The sequence below is a fragment of the Orycteropus afer genome, unplaced genomic scaffold (genome assembly GCF_000298275.1).
Source record: "Orycteropus afer afer isolate SDZICR_OR568_19922 unplaced genomic scaffold, OryAfe1.0 scaffold00072, whole genome shotgun sequence".
NCBI lineage: Eukaryota > Metazoa > Chordata > Mammalia > Tubulidentata > Orycteropodidae > Orycteropus > Orycteropus afer.
Genome location: NW_006921659.1, coordinates 2,220,315 through 2,239,218, shown reverse-complemented (window position 1 = coordinate 2,239,218; position 18,904 = coordinate 2,220,315). Strand labels below are relative to the sequence as shown.

Here is an 18,904-nt window from a genome sequence, read left to right as displayed (position 1 = left end):
AAAAAAAAAAAAAAAAAAAGAGGATGAAAGGAATACACAGAGTTACTGTACCAGAAAGAACTGGTCGATGTACAACCATTTCAAGGAGGTACCATATGGTCAAGAACCTGTGGTACCGAAAGAAGAAGTCCAAGCTACACTGAATGCATTAGTGGAAAACCAGGGTCCGGGAATTGATGGAATATCAATTGAGATCTTTCAACAAACACATGAAACACTGGAAGCCCTTGTTGTCTATGCCAAAAAATTTAGAAGACCTGGTCAACCAATGGGAAGAGTTCCAGTATTTGTGGCTATTCCAAAGAAAAGTGATCCAACAAAAATGCAGGAATTATCAAATAATATTATTAATACTACGTGCAAGTAATATTTTGCTAAAGATAATTCAAAAACACTTGCAGTAATACATTGACAGGTAACTGCCAGAAATTCAAAGTGGATTCAGAAGAGGACATGGAATGAGGAGTGTCACTGCTGATGTCATATGGATCTTGGCCGAAAGCAGAGAATACTGGAAAGATGTCCACCTATATTTTACTGCCTATGTAAAGGCATTCAACTGTGTGGATCATAACGACTTATGGATATAACACTGTGAAGAATGGGAATTCCAGAACACTTACTTGTGCTCACATGAATTCGACATGGACCAAAGGCAGAACATGGGGACACTGTATGGATTAAAACCATGAAAGGTGTCAATCAGGGTAGTGTCTTTTCACCATACTTATACGATTTGTATCTATCATCGGAAGTGAAGAAGAGTGTAAAAACAAAAAAGGGCATTTGGAAGCAATCAGCCCTGGGACACAATGGGCCTTAAGACCAGAAGAACTAGATCATCCCTGGCTACCAATGTCAGCCACTCAGGAAAGGATCAAACCTGGAGATCTTGGATGGAGTGGGAGGAAAAACGCAGAACAAAATCCAAAAACTCAATAATGACCAGAATTCCTGGTTGGATGGAGTCTGGTGAGACCCCCCCAATACTATGACCCTAGAATACACTCTTGGCCTGGAATAAAACTCACTTCCAGGGGTTGGCTCTCAGCCCAATAGTAAATAAGATGTACACGCAGACCACTCAACCCAGGGTGACACACCCACATACTCTATGGAAATGCATCCCTTGGAGCTATCGACCACAGGGCACCAGAGGGGCAACATTCACACTGAGGAAATGCAGGACACACAGGAGTGCATAACTATGAGGAGCATGGGGGGGATGTTACTGGGCAGGGAGGGGAGGAGACTGGGTTAGGGTTGGGGATGGTAAATGGGGAGTGAAACTAAATGTACACATAATGTTGAATGTAAAACAAACTCTACTGTGAAAACTTGCATCTAAGGCACAATAGAAAAAAAAAAAAAAAAGGTGTGCATCAGGGTAGTGTTCTTTCACCACACTTATTCAATCTGTATGCTGAGTAGATAATCCGAGAACCTGGACCATATGAAGAAGAACACAGCATCAGGATTAGAGGAAGACTCATTAACAACCTGTGATGTGCAGATGACACAACCTTGCCTCTGAAAGTGAAGAGGACTTGAGTATAGATTACATCTCAACATAAAGAAAACAAAAATTCTCATAACTGGACCAATAAGCAACATCATGATAAATGGAGAAAAGATTGATGCTGTCAAGGATTTTATTATACGTGGTCTCAATGCCCATGGAAGCTGCAGGTGAGAAATCAAATGATGTATTACACTGGACAAAGTGTTAAAAAGCAAAGATGTCACTCTGAGGACTAAGGTACACCTGACCCAAGCCATGGTATTTTCAATCACCTCATATGCATACAGAAGGTGGAAAATGAATAAAGAATGAAGAAGAATTGGTGCATTTGAATTATGGTGTTGGTGAAGAATATTGAATATACCACGGACTGCCAGAAGAAAAGAAGCTCTGGTGGTGCAGTGGGTAAGGTGTCTGGCTGCTAACCAGAAGGTTGGCAGTTCAAACCCACCAGCTTCTCCACAGGAAGAAGATGAGGCAATACACTTCCATAAAGATTTACAGCCTTGGAAACCCAAGGTGGGTTGCTATTAATCAGACTTGACTCAATGGCAGTGGGTTGGTTTTTAGTTCAGTTTTGTTTTTTTCCCAGAAGTAGGAACAAATCAGTCTTGGAAGAAGTATACCCAGAGTGCTCTTTAGAGGGAAGAATGCTAAGACTTTGTCTCATATACTTTGGACATGTTATCAGGAGGGACCAGTCCCTAAGTGAGGATATCATGCTTGGTAAAATAAAGGGCCAGCAAAAAAGAGGAAGACCCTCAACAAGCTGGATTGACACAGTGGCTGCAAAAAATGGGCTCAAACATTGCAACAATTGTGAGGATCAAGCAGGACCCAGCAGTGTTTTGTTCTGTGTACACAGGGTCACTCTGAGTCAGAACTGACTCATACAACACCAACAACAATAGTTTCCATGGCCAAACCTGATGGAACCAGGAAAAAAAAAAAAAATGGTGGCCTTATTGAACAAGTAAACCAAAAATTCCAAAACTACTGCCATTAAGTCAACTCTGACTCATAGACCCTATAGGAGGGAGTAGAACTGCTCCATAGGGTTTCATAGACTGTAATCTTTATGGAAGCAAACTGATGACACATCTTTCTTCCACAGAGCAGCTTGTGGGTTCTAATTGCCAACCTTTTTGTTAGCAGCTAAGCACTTTCCCCTCGATTCCTCAGGACTCTCATAGTTATCAGAATGCTTCATGAATGTCTGTGATATTACATCACAAACAACAGACTACTCCAAACGCAAAGGATGTTTTGAGGTTCACTGCCTTAATATTCTTTGGAAAAAATAACAAGTAATTTTCTTCTGGAGAATTCTGGGATGATGACTGCATTAACAAACCATCATTCCAATCCTCCCCACAAACACAACAAGAAAAACAACAAGATGCATTGTGGTAAACTGTGGTCAATGACATGAGACAAAGTATATGTGAACTGCTGTATAGAAAGTGAATTTGCTTTGTAAATCTTCACCCAAATCACAATAAATAATAATAATAATAAAAAAGAAAAACAATGAGAAAAGAGTGCTCGGCTTTTAGAGACTCTGTATCAAGGAGCAGAGGAAAGCAGAGGGGAACTATAGGCAGGCAAGAACCAATGATCATCAACAATAGGTTGTATACAGTAGGAAAATCTCTTCTCCCACCATCCCTGGCTTCCTCTCAGCCATGCAATCTAGCAGCTGCTGTGAACTAGGGAAGTGGTCCCAGAAAAAGAACCTGTTTCCTAACCACCACAACCCTTGCCTGTACAAAATATAGGAACCCCAAGCTTCTGCTCTAAAATCAACAAGGCAGATCTTCCCAGGGGTCCATCTGAAGTGAGCCAGCGCCTCCTCCCCTCAGACACTGTCAGCTGCAAGCCTACTGTGAACTGCAGCTGAAGGTTCCCTGGAGCTGAGTCTATTCTCGTAGTCCACACTCCACCTGCTTCCCTGCACACCCCACTGCTCAGGCCTTTGAAAGTAACAGAATAGACTTCCAAGGGATTCAGTTTGGGTCTGCCTGCTCCTCCTTCCAGTTGGAAGTGAAGACTGCTGTGTACTGGGAACCAGGTATCTTGAGTGGAAGCTACACTCACAGCCAACATACTCCAGGGGGGCTCTGATAGCAGTAAAAAAGACCTCCTTGGGGGCCTATTTGGAGTGTGCCAGCACCTCCCCCACCTGGATACTGTCTACTGCAAACCTGTTGCAACTTGCTACAGAAGGCCTGTGCAGTGGCGTCTACTCCCATAGTAAACACTCTACCGGCCTCCCTGTGTCCCCGTAACAGAGCCTAGGTCTCTGAAACCAAACAGGACAGACCTCCCAGAGAGTCAGCTCGGGTCTGTTTGCCTCCCCTTCCAGTTGGGGCTGAGGGCTGCTCACTGAGGCTGCTGTGCTGAGAAGCAGGCATATTCCAAGAAGGCTACACCCACAGCCAACATACGATAGGGAGGGCTTTGATAGCCTCCTCAGGGGTCTGTTTAAGTGTGACAGGCCCTTCTCCACCACCTGAAAGCCTGCTGTGAATTGCCACAGAAGGGTCCATCAGTGGAGTCTGCTCTCATGGTCAGCACTCTATCTGCCTCCCCATGACCCCACAGTTCTGGCCACTAGCCTCCTTGGGAGTCAATTAGGGTTAGTCTGTCCCCACTTCCAGTTGGTGCTGATTGAGGCTTCTTGAGACTTCTTGAGACTGCTGATTGAGGCTTCTGTGTGTTAGGAAGCAGGAGCCTTGAGTGGAGGCTGCGCTCACAGCCAACAATCTACAAGGGGTAGAGGGGGGACTCTGCCAGCAACAAGGCAGATCTCCATGGGGATCCGACCAGATGTGACACCCCTCCTCCACCTGGTAACTGTTGTTTGCCAGGCTGTTGCAAACTGCTACAGAAGGCCCCCATAGTGGAATCTACTCCCGTAGTTATTCCACCTCCCTCCCTGTACACCCCACAGCTCAGGCCTCTGAAACCAACAGGATAGACCTCTCTGGGGATCAGTTTAGGTCTGTCTGTTCCCCCTTAAAGTCAGTACTAAGGAATTCTGACTGAGACTGCTGTGTGCTAAGAAGCAGGCACCTTGAGTGAAGGCTACACCCACAGCTAACATTCTATGGGGTGGGCACTGACTGCAACAAGGCAGACCTCCCTAGGGGTCTGTTTGGACTATGGCAACCCCTCCCTCAACCAGTAACTGTTGGCTGCTAGATTGATATGAACTACAAAAGGGTCCCTACAGTGGAGTCAGGGAATGGGTCACCTAAGTGGAGACTAATCCCCCAACCACCACAGGGCCACTGGGGCTCTGAAACAGATCTCTCAGGTGTCCTTCTGGGGTGTGCCAGCCCCTCTTCCTCCTGAAATGGAGGAAAGTCTCCCTGTGATTCCCTGAATGCCAGCTCAGATATAAGCAGCCCCCACAGAACAGGGAAGGAACCTCAGGCAAAAGCAGAGGACAACACCCAGTGCCAAAGGAGACTCACTGGGTGTGGGTTTTCTGACTAAAAATGTGATTGTAAAAACATAGAAGATAGGGAAGTAATAACCAGGGAGGGGGACGGCACTCCCTGGTGGATAGACTGATCGGTACATGATATCTTGCTTGCTGGGAGCTCTGGTAGCGTAGTGCCTAAGGCACTTGACTGCTAACCAGAAGGTTGGTGGTTCAAACCCACCAGCCACTCCTCGGAAGGAAGATGGTGCAATCTACTGCCATAGTGATACTGCCTCAGAAACCCAAGGAGGGGTTGGTATGAGTCAGGTCTGACTTGATGGCATATAACAACACAACATCTTGCCTGTTAGTGGACAGACTGACTACAGCATGTTCTCTGATATGTTTTTGGAGACATTGAAAGTTGAAAAAAAGATCTGGAACTCCTGAATTCCAACTAACCCACAGAGAAAGGGCAATCACAGAGAGGGAGAAAAACCTAAGAATTTCTTGAAAAAGTAGTAAGGGTAAAAACACCAAATACTGGGGCAAACTGAGAAAATGAGCATCCTTGAAAATACCAATGCCTAAGCAAGGAAATTACACACACACACGCACAAAACAAACTCCTGCCATCGAGTCAAATCCGACTCAGCGACCCCTCTTTGGGTTTCCAAGGTGATCTCTCTAAGGAAGTAGATTGCCCCATCTTCCTTCCATGGAGTGGCTGGTGGGTTTGAACCACCAGCCTCCTGGTTAGCAGTCAAATGCCTTAGGCACTATGCCACCAGAGCTCCTGAAGCACATCTAGGATTGACCACATTAAATGAAAGAAAAAAACAGAAGAACATAATACAACAGTAAACATAAGTAGAGAACTAAAAGAAAACAAAGAGCTAGAAGATATAAGGAAAACAATGCAAGAATAAAATGAGGACCTAAAAAAGAGATATAGCATCTGAAAGGGACAAGAACTGAAATGAGAAACTCAGTAGAACAATTTACCAAGTAATTTTCTTAAAAAAATATTCTAGGCTTTCACAATCTCTTATTTAATTGATTTTTTTAAGAAAAAATAATCTGAAAATAGCATATTATGTGGAGTTTATTCAACTAAGGAGAATCCCTGGGTGACACACATGCTTGAGCACACGGCTACTCACGGAAAGACTGGCGATTTGAACGTATTCACAGGTGCCTCAGAAGAAAGGCCTGGTTATCTATTTCTGAAAAATTAACCTCTGAAAACCTAATGGAGCACAGTTCTAATCTGAAACAAATGAGGTCGCCATTAGTCAGAACTGACTCCATGACACCTGTGTGTGTGTGTGTGTGTGTGTGTGGTTATTCAACTAATACAGCACATACATTAACCTGCTATAATCTAGGGTTGGCTTGGCAAAATCATCCTAGCACTATTTACTTACATACTTACTTATTGTGAAAACATCTTTCACAAGGATTTAGACATTTTTAGAGAAAAGCTTAAAAACTGAAAACTCTAATATTTATTCTTTCCCTTTCAACTTAGTATCTTTGTATTTCTCTATCCTTAACTGCTGCTGAAAAGAAAAAATTACAAAATGAAATCAAATCTTCTCTCATGTAACTCATACAGAATGCATTGATTAACTGAGTGCATCAATATGTTAATTTGCACAACTCATTTCTTACTCCTCTCCCACAGATAAATGGAAATTACACTTCTGCCTGCCTACTTGTTAGTCCCCACTCATCCACTCTCCCATCCCCAGGAAAAGAAGGTGCTAACCCGATTAGTCAGAGCTCAGTGTGTTCACTGGGCCATGTTTTACTGGTGAGTAGGTTATTGGACCTTGTTGTTGTTAAGTCCTGTGTTGCTATTGAGTCTACCTCCAACATTTGGCAACCCTATGCACAAGGGAACAAAATTTGCCCTGACCTGTGCCATCCGTAATGGGTTGCAGCTCAGCCCACTGTAATCCATAGGGTTTTCATCACCTGATTTTCTAAAGCAGCTCACCAGGCCTTACTTCCTAGTCTGTCTGAAAGCTCCACTGAAACATTTCAGTATCGTAGCCAACACAAAACCTCCAGTGACAGGTGGGTGGCGGCTATTCATGAGAGACACTGCTGGAGAATTGAAACTAGGTGTCTGCTTAGCAGGTGAGAACTGCACATGCAACCATGAATGCCTCCACCATGCCTTAGACATCAGCATCTTGTTTGGGCACTTTGTTCCTGCTCTGCCTTCAGCAGGCTGTGCATTAGGCCAGGGCTGTTCTGAGGGCATCCAAAGTATGGCTGGGCCTGGAAGAAGCCTGAGCCATTTGCTCCAGTGCAGCTTCCTGGGGTATCTTTATTGAAGTGGAGTGAAAATTCCCATTTGCTATTGTTTTTTCTGTATATCTCTCCCTGAGCACCTCCATATTAGCAGCCAGAATATGGACATGCACGCAGGTGCCTCTTTAGAATTCCATCCCAACACCACCAAAATCTAACTCTAGCCTTTCCCATGGTGTTTCTCAAAGTATGGTCCATTCACATCAGAATCACCTATGAGGCACTTAAAATGTAGATACCCGAGTCTCACTCCAGATCCCGCAAAATCAGAATCTTCAAGGCTAGCACCTGGGAACATGCATTTTAATAAACTCCCCCAAATGATTCTAACACAGGTGGTTCTGTGAGTTTACTTTAAGTCTTTTGCACCAGACCCAACCCACTGCCATCGAAGTATAGGTCAGAGCAGAACTGCCCCCTAGCATTTCCAAGGCTATAATCTTTACAGAAGCAGATTGCCTCATCTTTCTCCCACAGAGCAATTGGTGGGTTCAAACATAGTCCTATCAGAGTACATTAGTCTTTTTTAAAACTAAAACAAAACCCACTGCCACTGAGTCAAATCCAACTCATAGTAACCCTATAAGACACAGGAGAACTGCTCCATAGGGTTTCCAAAGCTGTAAGTCTTTATGGAAGCAGATTGCCTCATCTTTCTCCTACAAAGCAGCTGGTGGATTTGAACTGCTGACCTTTTGTTTAGCAGTCAAATATTTTAACCACTAGGTCACCAGAACTCCTTTTGCAAAGCCCCACCGGCAAAATGTTGCAGCCTGGTTTCATCTGTTCTATAACAACTTAAGAGGATACGTTTGGGCCAGAACTTTAAACCAAAAACAGCAGCCCTTCCCATTCTGGTGCTAACAAAAGGTTAGAGGGGTAGGAACCAACAATTAACCAGAAGCCTCTGATTCAATGGCAGAATTTTTGCCTTCCGTGTTGAAGACCTGGGTTCAATTCCTGGCCAATGCATTTCATGCATGGTCACCACCTGTCCCTCAGTGGAGGTGTGTATGTTATTATGATGTGGAACAGGTTTTAGCAGAGCTTATGAAAACTCTATGAATCACAACTGTTCCATCCCCAACCTGAGTCAGGGTGACATGATGGCTAGAGTCAGGTAAGTATTAAGAGCCAAGGGTCAGGGCTTTGAGGTCCTGTTGCTCTTCCTTTGCCAGCATTGGGAACTAAGGTTTTATCCCATTAAAGATGGCACTTTCTTTAAGCATTTCTCTTGATTCCACATATTTCATCTTGCAGAGATATAGGAAAGACAGTCTTTTCCATTCAATCTCTCTGCTAAGGTTCCCCTTCCTCTCCTAGCTCAAAAACAAAACACGGGAGTTTTTCAATACCTAACTGTTCATTAACCACCTAACTGATAGACATTAGCTTTTGAAAACAATTAAGAGTGCTCAGTAAAATTTTGCTCCTAAAAAATAATTAAATATTGATTTTTCAACTTTCTTGTTAAGATTTATGACCAGGATGTCAATAAACTCTCTTGCAAGCAAAATAAGTGAGGGTAGCAACTTCTACCTAAGCTCCAACTCAAGTAATTATGTTCTCTCTCTACTTCCCCTTATGAGTTTAGTCATATAAAGCAAATTGTTGTTGTTGTTGTTATGTGCCGTCAAGTCAGCCCTGACTCATAGCGAACCCTCCTTGGGTTTCCGAGGCAGTATCACTACAGAAGTAGGATTGCCCAGCCTTCCTTCCGAATAAAGCAAATTAGGCCTAGACAAAAGAAAACAGACCAGACAAAAAATTCTTTCCTGAAATGTTTTTATAGTAATTTAACTTAAAGAACTCTAATTCATTTCCATTTTCATTTGATAGTCCAAAAGCTCGAATAGCATTTCTGCCAACCCTTAAGTAGAATCTGGCAGAGGGAGCCCTTAAAATTTGGGGGCTTTTGGCAACAATCACTTTAGCGACCAACTGTATATTTATGCAGTACCATTATTTTGAAAGGCTCAAGGGCAGGATTTTATTTTCATCCCATTTGTGTGTGTGTGTGTGTGTGTGTGTGTATGTAGATACACAGGTAAGCAGAAAGATGGATGGAAAGAGACACAGATTTTAAAAGATTTTTCTTTTTCTTTTTCTTTTTTAAAATGGCACTGTTGCTTAGATTAATTTTGTACTGCAAGGCATGCTTCCTGAAGGCATATGGTTCGGGGGTTGCCATAAAAAGCTGGATCTGGAGCCTTCCATTAGAACAGAGCACTGTGTTTATGATTTAACCATTTCTTGTTGGCAGCAGACACTGTATTATCAACTCCAGAACTCTAAGATTCTAATCATAGTCTTTCCTATTAGAAAATAATAGTGCCTAATTAAACAGGCATTGATGTTCTGCACACGCCACCAAATACCTCAGTACATGCTGTGGTGTTTCATTCAAAAAACGCAGGGCCCCACCCTTCCCATCAGGGGCACCATGGTGTGCAAGTTCAGGAGCAACATTCCTACTGCAGTCTGAAGCCACAATGGTTCCATGCTCTGTGCCTCTGTTCCCATCTCTCCCACCCTCGGGAGCCTTCCCCTGCCCCTACGTCCTCCCTCTGTTAGCGAACATAGAACTCTCTTGCACCCTAGCTGTTTGAGTGTGTGTGTGTGGGGGGGTGGTATTCAGGTTTGATATCCCAGTGCCTAGCACAGTGCCAAACACAGACTGGACGCTCAACAAACATTTGATGAATTGAGGAATAAATAAATCAATGATGAACATATGAAATGCTGGGTCTTGCTGTGCAAGCTTGAACACAGGTTTGAAGAAAATCAATATTTTCTTTTTAAAGCAGCATAAGAGGATGAGGTAGAATCCACTTTAGTGCCTTCAGAGGATTGTTTTTTTTTTTCCTTGCCCATTATGACTCACTCTTGCTAACTAAGAATTTTAGGTAACAGTGACTCTAATATTCTGCCAGTTTTGCAGGCTTTCACTGTCAAGATGAGTTCTAAATGAGGCATAAGCCACAAAAACAGCTAAAAAGCTCTGCACTCCATAGGGAGAAAAATGGGGGCACCTGGTTAGTAGAAGATTCTGATGCACAAAGAACTAGTTCGTGTCATCTCTGATGGGCTCCCACCTCCTGGCCTCCTATGCATGTGGCAACACATAAAAACACAGTACTTTACCTGGATAAAATGACCTCTGATTAGAAAACTGTTATGGGCTCCTGTAATTTTATCTCATTCTTTCTGGAGGACAAAAATCCTTCTAGTGAGCTTCAACAATCAAATCTCTAGTATTGCACTCATCAAGCTGAAGAATAATTATAGGGCCATGTATCTGCTTTCCCAGCTAGTTTAAGGACAGAGACTATATCCCCAAGGCCTAGCACAGTGCCTGGCATTTAGTCAATTCATTGCCGTTGAGTCGAACCTGACTCAAAGCAACCCCTCCTTGGATTTCCAAGGTGGTATCACTACAGAAGTAGATTGACCAACCTTCCTTCTGAACTTACTTAGTAGGTGTTCAAAAATACCTGGTTCAAAACAGTCTTATACTACTCTCAGCACACAAGTTCACCGAACTAGACAGGATCTTTGAAATAATGTAGAACAATCTCTTCCTTTTCAAGATTAGAACAGTGAGAGCCAGAGAAACAAAACAACCTGCCCAGGGTTACAACATCAGAATACATCAAAGGCTGCTTTATTTACTTATTTATTTTTTGAATTTTTCTTCTCTCAGCCTATACTTAACAGGAAAGATCCAAGAAGGGCTTGAAATGACCCTCTCACACCTCAAGAGCTTCTTGTAGGTAAATATGCTTTTTATCATTCAGAGAACATTCACCTGAAATACGTATCAAATAAAACTTGGGGGATTGCACGTGGTAAATTTATTTTGGAGGGTGGTGCCCATAGTGCTCAAATTTAATTCATCCAGTTAACACCTCTCATTTCTCTCTAGGGTCTTCCAGAGTTTCTTAAAGTCACAGTTTAGAGGTCCAGCTTACTATCTTTAATGTGAAACCAAATGATAAAATAATGGATCTATAGAGATTAAAATTTGAGCATTTTAATTAAGTCTGTAAAAGTCTACCAAATTAATTTGCAGCAGCAAAATAAGATGAAATTATGTAAAGCACAGGGACCAATTTATCATACTCATGATTAATTCAACAGGCTTTTACTTTTCTTTTCCCCCTAAACTAGCCTCCTACGGATCTAGAAATATATTCTCTCCCATGGATGAAAATGGGATTTGCTGATAGCAAGGTTTGGGAGGAGAAGGCCCAGTAGGGTGAAGGAGGGTAAAAAGAACCCACGATCACCAGGGCCACACCAGATTCACAAGTGTGTTTTCCCAAATGGCTGTGCTCAGCTCATAGTCTATGTTCCTAATATACTGTTGTTGTTGTTGTTATGTGCCATCGAGTCAGCCCTGACTCATAGCGACCCCTCCTTGGGTTTCCAAGGCAGTATCACTACAGAAGTAGGATTGCCCAACCATCCTTCCGAGGAGTGGCTGGTGGGTTTGAATCGCCAGCCTTCTGGTGAGCAGTCAAGTGCCTTAGGCACTATGCTACCAGAGCTCCTTCCTAATATACTAGCACCTCTCAGTTCCAGGGTAAGTCTTCCTTGGGTCTTAATTTCCTCTTATGTCTCTCTTCCTCTCCTCCCAAGATCAGGCAACTTGAGAATGAAACCTCCTGATTAATGTGTCAAGAACCATAGACCCTCCTTAATGGACAGCCTCTCTGCCTGCTCGGGGCAATGATTCAGCTGGTGGAGCAGGGCAGGAGCTGCCACCAAGTGTTAAGTCAATAACAAAGGTTGGTGCTCAGTAATGATTTAAAATGCTCTAAGGATAGACAGCCTTTGGATTCATTAACTTCTCATCGCATTGCCTGCGAAGTCTCCTCTGCTCTCTTGCCTAGCACGTCTCTCTCTATCTGCCAAGCACCTGTGGCAGAAAAGCAAAAAGGCAGATTCTTTCACATACAGAACAGAGCTTCAGCTTCCAGATGAAGGCTTTTGTTTTGTTCTGTGTTTGACTGCCTACTCAAAAGCATGAATCTGTTGCTTCAGATGATTTTCCAAAGCCATTTTCTAAAGTGGATCGTTAAAACACTTTGGGATGAATCATTAAAACATTTCAGGATGGGGTACCCCTGGAAGGAAGAAGATGCTGAAGCAAATGGAAAGCACTGTATCTGCCTCTAAGTGACTATTTAAACAGCAAGACCTCAGGAACCAAGTCCCTATCAGGAGTCGCTGAGAACCTCCCACCCTCTCACTGACAAAACCCTTCTTTAAAAGGAGCAGGTGGCCTCTTTCACAATATCTCAAGACCCACTTGACCCTGAAACCCAACCTGGGTGGTGCCGATATATCTCAGGAACCTCACAGCTTCTTCATCCAAGGACTGAGCGGGACCTGCCCACGGCTGGAGATCGATATGCCATCGGAGACCCTGTGAGAGACAGAGAGCAATGTTGGTGTGTGAATAAATGAGGAGCTTCCCAGGAGAATGGGAAGGACAGAGAACATCAGGCAGAGCCACAGAGCTGCTTTAACTGTCAGCAGAACAAACACATCTGCACACAGGCAGCAGGAAGCTGGTCTGGAGTTACTGTCATTAAGGCCCCATCAGTCACAGAGACAAATGAAAGCCCAGCTACCAGGTTAGCATGAGATCACAAAGGCTCAGGAGACCATCTGACTCTGCACTTCTGATCAAAGGCTAACTCCACTTGACCCCATCCAATTGGCTCTTAATTGCAGCTTTATATTGATGCTGCTCCCCATTCCAACAAAACGCTCCCCCTATCTATTATGGCTTGCAAAGTTTAGACGTTTAGAAACATGTGCTTCCCTGAGGGCCACTATTGTTGTCTGTGGCACCATAAAGCCCGGAGTCTCATCTTTGTGGGGAAGAAATACCCTCAGGAGATATGGGGGCCATTTCCTAGGGTCAGGGAGATGGGGCAGCGCCACCTGCTGTTCAAAACCTCACAGTGTCCTCAGCAGCTCAGACCACGCACTTGTGGGGCGAGGACATTAATAGCCATTGCTATTAAGACCACTGCAGGAAGGGTGGCTTTCTAAGCACTGTGGAGCAATGCCTACCTTTCAGCAGGGGACGTGAGGAACATCTACAAGCAAAGTGATTAGGATGAACCCTAAGCCCCCTTTGTAGCAAGGATGGGGCAGAAGAAGGGTTCGGAGAAGGCAGTGTTTTGGAAAAAAACAAAAATGGGAAACCTTTCAATCAAAAGGAAGCAATGAATGAATGAAGTTCTTACTAGAGCTCGAAGTTCCCCACCTGTACTTGTCAGAAGGATTACCTTGTCACCACGCAGAACCTCCAGAAGTTTCACTGTGATTCTAAGGGGGGTATGACTCAGGGTACAGGGTGGCGTGGGGCTGGAGGGCGGGAAGAAGCTCAAACAGCTGGCACAGGGACTGTCTACCATCAGGGAAGATTTGGGGCATCATGGCACAGGGGTTCCAGCAGAGGAGTTATGATGGGTCTCTATGTCCCCTCTTACAGTGAGGAAGGGAGTCGGGGAAAAGTTCTGAGGACAAGATAAAAGAACCATTCATATACATATATTGTTCTGCAGTCAGGTTGATGCCAGGAACTGCCACCAAAAAAAGAAACATCTAAACAGGCTAGTCCTAAAATGATTTAGTGAAAACACTGTTTGTTGCTCTAGATAAGATGGCCTAGGTGACTTTGGGCTAAACTCAAAGCAAGATGGAGTTGGGGAATAGGCAGGTCTGTCAGTGTGGAGCCAAGTGTCTGGGCTTGGGGAGCAAGCAAACCCCCCTGGTGTGAGATCTGAGATAACTGCATTGAAAATGAGAAAATGTCATCCCAGTATATTATCAGACTCATATCACTGGAGAGTCCCTAGAGCATCTCAATAGGTCTGTACCACCCCTGTGGTAATGAAGAACTAAGCAGTCCCTGCACATCTAAAGAACAATTTCCCATAGGGTGCCTTTTTCTCAGGAATCCCTAAGGCAGGGCCAGCTTCATGGACATGAAACCTGCACAGTCACACAGGGCTCTACACTTAGAATGGCCCTGAGCTTGGCTTCAGGCTCTGCTGTCTGTGACTTGAAATTCTTAAATTCTTGGATACTTTTTGAACAAGAGGCCTTGTAATTTCATCTTGTACTGGGTACAACAGATTATGTACCAGCTCCTACCCTCAGGGGTATACTTTCTGTGAGAACAGCCTTTTCTTATAGCTGTTCTTGTTTCATGAAGATTGAGCAGGCAGAGATCCTAGTAAGAGAGAGCCTGACAACATTAAATAATGTATCCCCAGTTAATGTCTCTAGCCCTTATTTCTTTTGTCCTTCTCTGAATCAGATGTTGATTACCATGTGGTCAAACAATATTTATTAAGCATTAGCTACTCTGTGCCAGGCACTGGTAAATACAGATATGGAAAAACAAAAACAAAAAAACCCAGACTCTTTCAAGAGGCATTCACAGTCTGGTGTGGAAGACAGATTTGTGCAAAATCACTTTGACAGAGAAATGCTGAAACAGTAGGGAGAGTCATTCTTTTCAGGAAACAATTTAATTTTGAAATCATAAATTACAAACACATGTAAAACACAAGCACCTCCTAGTTTTGCTTGGTCGCATTCTTTTTGCATCAAATCAACAAAGCGTGCCTTCCCAGGTTGCCATGGCAGTAACAGCAATGCTTCATGAAAGCTGCTACACCTGGGGTTTAAAACTACACACAGTCATGGACTCACTCACAAGTGCCCCCAGCATCAGGCCCAGCAGCCTCGTAATAAAGACGTTAAAGTTCACATGTCATGATATTCCTCTATATGAGGTATCTGCAAACTTCTTCCAAACTGGGTCAAATTGTGAATAGTTCAGGCTAATGACTTGCCTTGAATTGCAGTGTAAAACCATGGGCAATACTTAATCAAATGGGCATATCTGCATTCCTACGAAACTGCATGTACAAAAAAGAAGGAACTGGCCGGACGTGGCCTGTGAGCTGGAGTTTGCTGACCCACGCTCTAGAGATTTACATGTAATTCTAATTCAGAGGTAGACTGGCCTAGGAGAGAGTACATACATGAAATAATGCAAGAGAAACAGATTAAGTTGTTCAGATTATAACCAACTTTATCATCAGAGTGTGCTGGGTGACTTGGGCAAATATCAGGGTCTCAGCAACATAGACAGAGTTACTTCAAACTTGTTAATTTGAGAAGAATTCAATAAAGAGATTTCTAATGGATTGAATTTTATCCCTCAGAAATGTGTGTTGTATATCCTAACCTCTATGCCTGTGGTTAAGGAGCTCTGGTGGCATAGTGCCCAAGACATCTGCTTGCTAGCCAGAAGGTTGGCAGTTCAAATTTACTAGCCACTCCATGGAACAAAGATGGGGCAATCTACTTTTGTAAAGATTTACTGCCTCGGAAACCCAATGGGGTCCCTATGAGTCAAAATCAACTCAACAGCAGTGGGTTTGTTTTGTTGTTGTTGTTGTTGTTGTTGTTGTTGTTGGTTTATGCCTATGGTTATAATCCCATTTGGGAAAGAGTTGGCTTTGTTATGTTAATAAGACAAGATTAGTATAGGGTATTTCCTGAGAGATACTCTCTTGAAATATAAGAGAGATTCAACAAGCAAGTTAAAGAAGCAGAGATGGGATAAGATAGATGCCAAGACACATGGAGATCTCCAAGGTATCGGGAAGTAGAAGTTCAGAAGAGACAAGGACCTTCCCCCAGAGCCAACAGAGAGAGAAAGGCTTCCCCTGCAGCTGGCGCCTGAATCCAGACATCTAGCCTTCTGAACAAGGAGCTCTGGTGGTGTAGTGGTTAAAAGCATGTGGGTACTAACCAAAAGGTCAGTGGTTCAAACCCATCACCACTCTACAGAAGAAAGATGAAGCAGTCTGCTTCTGTAAAAGTTTACAGCCTTGGAAACCCAATGGGAGTCGCTATGAGTCAGAATCGACTCAACTGCAGTGAGTTTGGAGTTTTTAGAGCCTTCTAAACAATGAGCTCTGGTAGCATAGTGCCTAAGGCACTTGACTGCTCACCAGAAGGCTGGCGGTTCAAACCCACCAGCCACTCCTCGGAAGGAAGGTTGGGCAATCCTACTTCCGTAGTGATACTGCCTCGGAAACCCAAGGAGGGGTCGCTATGAGTCAGGGCCGACTCGACGGCAAACAACAACAACAAACAATGAGAAGAAAGAAAAAATTCTGTTTGTTACAGCCATTCATTTGTGGTATTTCTGTTAGAGCAGCACTAGGTCACTAGGGCAGAATTTGGTGCTGAGAGTGGGGTGCTGCTCCAACAGACACGTAAAATGAAACGGTTTTGTAATTGGGTTATGGGTAGAGACTGGAAGAGTTTTAAGATGCCTAACAGTAAAAGCTTAGATTGCCTTGAAGATACTGTTGGCAGAATTATGGATAGCAAAGGCAATTTTTATGAGGGCTCAGAAGAAAGTGAGAAGACCCATAGAGAAAGTCTCTATCATTTTAGAGAATACATACAGCACCTGCAACAGAATGTTGCTAGAAATGTGGACATTAAAAAGGTGCTTCTGGTGAGGCTTTAAAAGAAAATGAAGAACATGTGATTGGACAATGGAGGAAGGATGATGCTTTCGATGCAATGGCAAAGAACTTTTCTGAATTATGTTAAAATGTTTGGTGGAAGGTAAAACTTAAAAGTGATGAATATGAATATCTGCTGAGGAGATTTCTAAGCAAGATCTTAAAGTGGCCACATGGTTTTTCTCCTGGCTGCTTAGAGTAAAATGTAAAAGGAAAGAGACTTAAAAATGAACTGTGAAAAATGAAAACAGAACTTAAAAGATTTGGAAAATTGTGTTGTACAAACTAAAGACATGTGTCCTAGAATGTTCACCAAGGATGCAACTACACAATTTTGTGTTAAAAGAGATTAAGTCTGTGACTCACAGATCTAACCAACCATTACAGTAGAAAACCCATCAGCTTAGACTAAAGGGGACAGAGAAAGAACAAAAGAAAAGAACACTGTCTACCTCTTAGAATTCTACAGGCAGAAAACAAGCCATAGAAGCCACCTTTCTTGTCCTCCAAGAAAAGAAAAGGACCATCCTTGGAGCAGCTCAGAGATCAGCAGAACTGTGGGATGTAGCACAGGAAGCAGGGCCTATTTGATTTCAAAAGATGAGGCCAAGGTCTTCAAGATTTCAAAGGGTGGGGCAACAGCCTCCTAGAGTTCAAAGACTCAGATTTTCACCAACTCAGTTTGGGAGTGTGGGGCTACCATTAAGGTGTGCCCTATCCTCAGCTGCTCAAAGCTGAGGAGGCGGGGCTGCTATGTCCAAGGGGCAGAAAATCAGGACCTGCCAAGGCCGAGGTTGGGTCACCACTCAGATACACTAGGAGAATGGGCCACTTAAAGCCAAAGGAGCAGAATCCAGAGTCCCAGAGGGCCTAGAAGACAGAGCTGAAGCCCAGGGCCAAGAGGCTGCCACTCAAAATCCAGGTGTGGCCAATTCTCAAAGTCTGGAAGGCAAGACCACAGCCTAGATGGTCTCAAAGAACAGAGGACTATTTTTTAAACACAAGAGCTAATTTAAATTGTTCTGCTGGGTTTTAGACTTCCTCGGTGACTGTTATCCCCTCTTTCCCCAATTTCTCCCATTTGTAATGGAAACATCTACCTTGTCCCTGTTCCATCATGATACTGTGGAAGCAGGTAACTTGCATTCTAGCTTTCACGGGTTCCCAGAGAATTTTGCCTAGGATGGAATTTGGGCGTGGAGTTGATTTAAGATTTTTGAGATAATGTGATGAGATGAAATGTATTTTACAGATGGAAAGGGCATGAATTTGGGGGCGGGGGCAAAGGGTAGAATGTTACAGATTGAATTCTGTTCCCAAAAACATGTGTTACAAATCCTAACCTCTACACCTGTGGTTATAATCCCATTTACAAATAAATTGTTGTCACTATTAGTTAATAAAACAGGATTTGTTGTTGTTGTTGTTGTTAGGTGCCGAGTCATTTCTGACTCATAGCGACCCCATGCACAGCAGAATGAAACACTGCCCGATCCTGCACCAGCTCCATGATCCCTGCTATACTTGAGCCCATCATCGCAGCCACCGTGTCAATTCATCTCGTTGAAGGCCTCCCCTTCTTTCATCAACGCTCCACCCTTCTCCTGGGAATGGTCCCTTCTGACAACATGACCAAAATAGGTGAGACAAAGTCCAGCCAATCTCGCTTCCAAGGAGCATTTCGGGTGCACTTCCTCCAGGACAGATCTGTTAGTTCTTCTAGCAGTCCATGATACTTTCAGCATTCTTCACCAGCACCACAACTCAAAAGCATCAACTCTTCTTCAGTCTTCCTTATTTATTGTCCAGCTCTCACATGCATATGAGGCGATTGGAAATATCATGGCTTGTGTCAGGTGCACCTTTGTCCTCAAGGAGACATCCTTGCTCCTCAGCACTTGAAACAGTTCCTTCACGGTTGACCTTCCCAATGCTACACGTTGTCTAATGTCCTGACTGCTGCTTCCATTGGCATCGATTGTAGAACCAAGCAACGTGAATTCTTTGACAACCTCAATCTTCTCTCCATTTATTGTGATGCTCTCATTGGTC

At 43.6% G+C, this 18,904-nt stretch overlaps 1 protein-coding gene across 1 annotated transcript in view; it reads right to left on the bottom strand.

The window, feature by feature from the left end:
* The window catches only part of METTL24 (methyltransferase like 24), a gene marked incomplete at its 5' end in the record, with an annotated part of 143,302 nt that extends 125,243 nt beyond the window's left edge, over positions 1-18,059 (bottom strand). Inside the window, 2 exons of the mRNA XM_042780940.1 lie at positions 12,607-12,707; positions 18,026-18,059. Of these exons, the coding sequence (XP_042636874.1) occupies positions 12,607-12,707; positions 18,026-18,059 (135 nt within the window). The remainder of the gene's footprint in view (positions 1-12,606; positions 12,708-18,025) is intronic.
* Positions 18,060-18,904: the final 845 nt, after the last annotated feature.